The following is a 5,000-nucleotide window of genomic DNA, read 5'->3' on the forward strand; positions in this document are numbered from 1 at the left end:
CTGCTACTACTCTCAGTTTAATAAACAAACAATATTTAACAAAGATAAAATGTAACCAACTACTCTTCAATGACTCTACAGATTTCTTTTTCAAAAATATCACCATGATCTGACCGCAGAACACTTCTCTGTGCCTTCACTATGTGGCCAGCAGTACTAAAGCTCGCTCTGCAGGCACACTGGTGTCAGGAATGCACAGGTAACATTTAGCAAGGGTTGAAAGTACAGGTAACACGTTACTAACTTAGCTCTTTCTCCTGGTGGCTTGATAATTTCTCGCACGTTGGCTTCTCTGTCATCCGCCATGCTATGTTTTGTTTTCTTAGCGCTGCTGCTGGTGCGTGCGTTGCGATGATGTCACAGATAGGCAGACTGAATCGAGTAACGTTTAACGGCTTTATCATTAAAAGTGCTAAGAAAAAATATCCATATAAAGTCTGACGTGCTTAAATCCAATGCGTTATTTCCCATGATCGATACAATCGATTGATTAACTTTTAAAACGATGTTAGATCGATATATGTCGTCCGGAAGGCCAACTTGCCGAGCACAGATCGATGTAGTTAGATCATAGGAAAATAAATCGATACATCGATGTAGTAGATGAATCGTTACACCCCTACTATCTATCTATCTATCGTTCTGTCCATCTATCTATCTATCTATCTATCTATCTATCTATCTATCTATCTATCTATCTATCTATCTATCTATCTATCTATCTATCTATCTATCTATCTATCTATCTATCTATCTATCTATCTATCTATCTATCTATCTATCTATCTATCTATCTATCTATCTATCTATCTATCTATCTATCTATCTATCTATCTATCTATCTATCTATCTATCTATCTATCTATCTATCTATCTATCTATCATTCTGTCCATCTATCTATAGTTCTGTCCATCTATCTATCTATCTATCTATCTATCTATCTATCTATCTATCTATCTATCTATCTATCTATCTATCTATCTATCTATCTATCTATCTATCTATCGTTCTATCTATCGTTCTATCGTTCTATCTATCGTTCTATCTATCTATCTATCGTTCTGTCCATCCATCCATCCATCACTTTCTGGTCCGGCTTTCTCAAGCCAACTTAAAGTTTGTCTCAACAAACTTTTTAATCTAGTTATTATTCATATTTATTTCACATTAAGCAAACGGTTGGAGGTTTGACTTCCTGTTGCTATGGAGACGTACCTGTGGCTCTGAGGTTGTCCTCCTGCGTCGGCCTCTCGCCGGCCCCGTCGCCGTCCATCACTGGACCCGTTTGGGACACCCTGATGGTGGGAATGCAGTCGGCCTCTTCATCCTCCGGGATGGGGTTGTACCAAATCTCCCCTTCATCGTCGGCGTCGTTCTCCTCGGCCAGGTCGGCTCTGGCTCTGAGGCTGGGGTCGGGCAGAGGGAGGCGGCGAGGGCGAGGGGGCGGGGCTTCTGTAGGCTCCTCCTCTCCTGCAGGGGGCGCTGGGACGTCCTCGGCCTGAGGGAAGGGCCACGCCGCGCTCTGCTGGAGCCAGTTGCGCTTTTTGGAGACGGTGATGTGGTTGAAAAGGGCCTGACGTGCGAAGAGGTCTCGCTGATACACACTAGATGACCCGGCCACACACTCCATCGGTGCTATGGGGAAAAACGGAAAATATGCTTCAATCCTGCAAACCTTCCCAAGCTAATGACCAGGATGTTCTATGATTAGCACATCATGCGAGTTCATCCGGTTAGAACAGGTGCGTCACACCATGTCGTAATTACCAGGTTTCAACTCGTACTCGTAATTACAACTGGGAATTTCCTGAGCGCAGCAGATTCATTATGTGGAATAGAAATCACGTGTTGTCATCTCATAATTATAACATGGCGTGAACACGGATGCAAAAATTCAACTTACTGCTGCCGCAAAACATTACATATGCATTTATGACCAATTCAACACATTCTTACTGAATAAGAGTATTAATTTCTTTAAATGAAGAAACTCACTGACCCCAACGTTTTGAACGGAATTGCATACAAAATTAATTCTAAGTAAATCTTCTTGAATTATTATTTTTTTCTGATTTTGCTACAGAGTCCTAAAAATGAATTGCAATTAGGGTTGAAAAGGGGCTGGAACATTTCCAAAAATTTTAGAAAATGTAAAGAGAACATGCAAAGTTTCCAGAAATTCTCTAAAATTCCCCCCAAAATCATGAAAAGTTTTCACCAAAAAAAACAAAACAGGAAAGTTTCCAAAAATTCATGAAAATTAAAAAAAACAAAAAAACATGGAAAGTTTCCAAAAATTCATGAAAATTTAAAAAAAAATCATGGAAAGTTTCCGAAAAATTCTCTAAAAAATCCCCCCAAAAATCATGGAAAGTTTCCAAAAATTCTAGAAAATCTAAAAAAAAACATGGAAAGTTTCCAAAAATTCATGAAAATATAAAAAAAAATCATGGCAAGTTTCCAAAAATTATAGAAAATCTAAAGAAAAACATGTAAAGTTTCCAAAAATAAAACATGGAAAGGGTCCAAAAATTCTAGAAAAATGTTAGGAAAAACATGTAAAGTATCCAAAATTTCTCTAAAAATTCCCCCCAAAAATCAGGGAAAGTTTCCAAAAATTATAGAAAATCTAAACAAACACATGGAAAGTTTCCAAAAAAATTCTGAAATTTCCCAAAAAATCATGGAAAGTTTCCGAAAATTCCTGAAAATAAAAATAAAAAATCATGGAAAGTTTCCAAAAATTCCCCCAAAAATTCCTAGAAAGTTTCCAAAAATTCTGGAAGGTTTCTGGAAACTTTGCAACCCTAATGGCAATTTAATAAATACAATGAAATTATACATATACACAAATATATATAGCATTTTAAATATTTATATTAATTTTCAACTTTGCATAATGAACACGAACATATGATGTCACGTTTATGGCAAATTAATCTTGAAATATGAAATGTAATTTTAAAGCAGATTTTAAAAAATTGAATTCCATTTTAATTCTAATTCTCCAAATTACAATCGTTGTAGTTTCCTCAATTAAATTCCAATTTATAGTTCTGGATTTGGAACAACATCAACAACAACAGTATGATCGGTGCATAATCAAACTGCCATAGAAAATATTTCTGATTTAATCTGTGATTAGCACAAAACATGCAAGACCGTCCGGGTTGAAAAGAGCAACTTTGAGCGGATGCAATGTTTCATTACTGACTCCTGACGGATGTGAGCACTTTAGAAGATGTTTATGTGCAAACAAAACACTCCAAATAGACTGTAATGCTTTCCTAACTCTTTCACACACACGTCTTACGAACGAGAGCTTAGTGGATGGGTAAGACCGTTACATAAACATCTCAGTGAGTGTATTCACAGTTTCTGGACACAGCTTGACCACAGGTGAAGAGTGATGGACCTCACACACTAAACCTGTCAAACTACTCAAACACATTTATGAGCATTCAATAACATTAAACACTTCAACTTCATGAACATTAGAAATGTTGCCAAGGAAGTACTAAAATTACCAACTGAAATAAAACATTTATTAAAATTACATAGGAAATATTTAACAAAAAACTAAATCTAATAAACGGACAAAAGCACAAAAAAAGAAACTATGAAAACTGAAAATATAAACAAAAAATATCAATAAAAACTATAATAGTATATACTGTACATAAAAAGTTTTTTTTTTTTTTTTATAAGTTTTTCATATTTAATTCGACAAATGAAGGAAATGTGATTACAGTTGAAATTACAAAACTGAAAAAAATAATTAAAAAACTACTTGAAAATATAAATCAAAACTATAATAGCCTTAGTAAGAGTTTACAAGTTATTTTTTTCCATTTAAAAAATAAAATTCACTCAAGAGATTCATTCAAAAACACTGATTCATCCAGTAATGAAACAAGTGAAGTCTTCATGAGTGAGTCACTGAATCATTCACTCAAGAGATTCATTCAAAAACACTGATTCATCCAGTAATGAAACAAGTGAAGTCTTTATGAGTGAGTCACTGAATCATTCACTCAAGAGATTCGTTCAAAAACACTGATTCATCCAGTAATGAAACAAGTGAAGTCTTTATGAGTGAGTCACTGAATCATTCACTCAAGAGATTCGTTCAAAAACACGGATTCATCCAGTAATGAAACAAGTGAAGTCTTTATGAGTGAGTCACTGAATCATTCACTCAAGAGATTCGTTCAAAAACACGGATTCATCCAGTAATGAAACAAGTGAAGTCTTTATGAGTGAGTCACTGAATCATTCACTCAAGAGATTCGTTCAAAAACACGGATTCATCCAGTAATGAAACAAGTGAAGTCTTTATGAGTGAGTCACTGAATCATTCACTCAAGAGATTCGTTCAAAAACATGGATTCATCCAGTAATGAAACAAGTGAAGTCTTTATGAGTGAGTCACTGAATCATTCACTCAAGAGATTCGTTCAAAAACATGGATTCATCCAGTAATGAAACAAGTGAAGTCTTTATGAGTGAGTCATTGAATCATTCACTCAAGAGATTCGTTCAAATTAAACAAGTGAAGTCTTTATGAGTGAGTCACTGAATCGTTCACTCAAACGGTTCTCTTTAAATAATGAATTCAAATGAATTAAATTTATTTTAGACTGCAGCCATTAAGATTTTGTCTGAATGTCATGTTGTTTAGTTATCTATTGAGAATCGTGATGTCTGTGTGTGTGCAGAACGGTGCAGCTCTACAATATGCACATCATCAAGTGTGTGTGTGTGTGTGTGTGTGTGTGTGGCCACATTAGCAGCAGATGAAGTCTTGCTGTGACAGGCTGAGGTAAAGATGGTTGTGATGTAGATTATCCCGTCCGCCATTCCCAGACGATCCCAGCGGTGAAACAGTATATCAAGCGTTCCCTGTGCCATTACAGCCGGAGCGTTTACCAACAACTGAGGCATGTGATGCTGGACTTATGTAAGCTGGATTTGAGCTAAGCTCTTTAACGGCTCTTTC

At 36.0% G+C, this 5,000-nt stretch overlaps 1 protein-coding gene across 2 annotated transcripts in view; it reads right to left on the reverse strand.

The window, feature by feature from the left end:
- The window catches only part of syde2 (synapse defective 1, Rho GTPase, homolog 2 (C. elegans)), a 60,556-nt gene that overhangs the window by 43,381 nt on the left and 12,175 nt on the right, over window positions 1-5,000 (reverse strand). For both annotated transcript variants that reach the window (XM_079802743.1, XM_079802742.1), the window contains exon 2: window positions 1,217-1,636. In XM_079802743.1, coding sequence (XP_079658869.1) covers window positions 1,217-1,636 — 420 coding nt within the window. The remainder of the gene's footprint in view (window positions 1-1,216; window positions 1,637-5,000) is intronic.

Source organism: Gobio gobio (genome assembly GCF_949357685.1).
Source record: "Gobio gobio genome assembly, chromosome: 21".
NCBI classification, from domain to species: Eukaryota; Metazoa; Chordata; class Actinopteri; order Cypriniformes; family Gobionidae; genus Gobio; species Gobio gobio.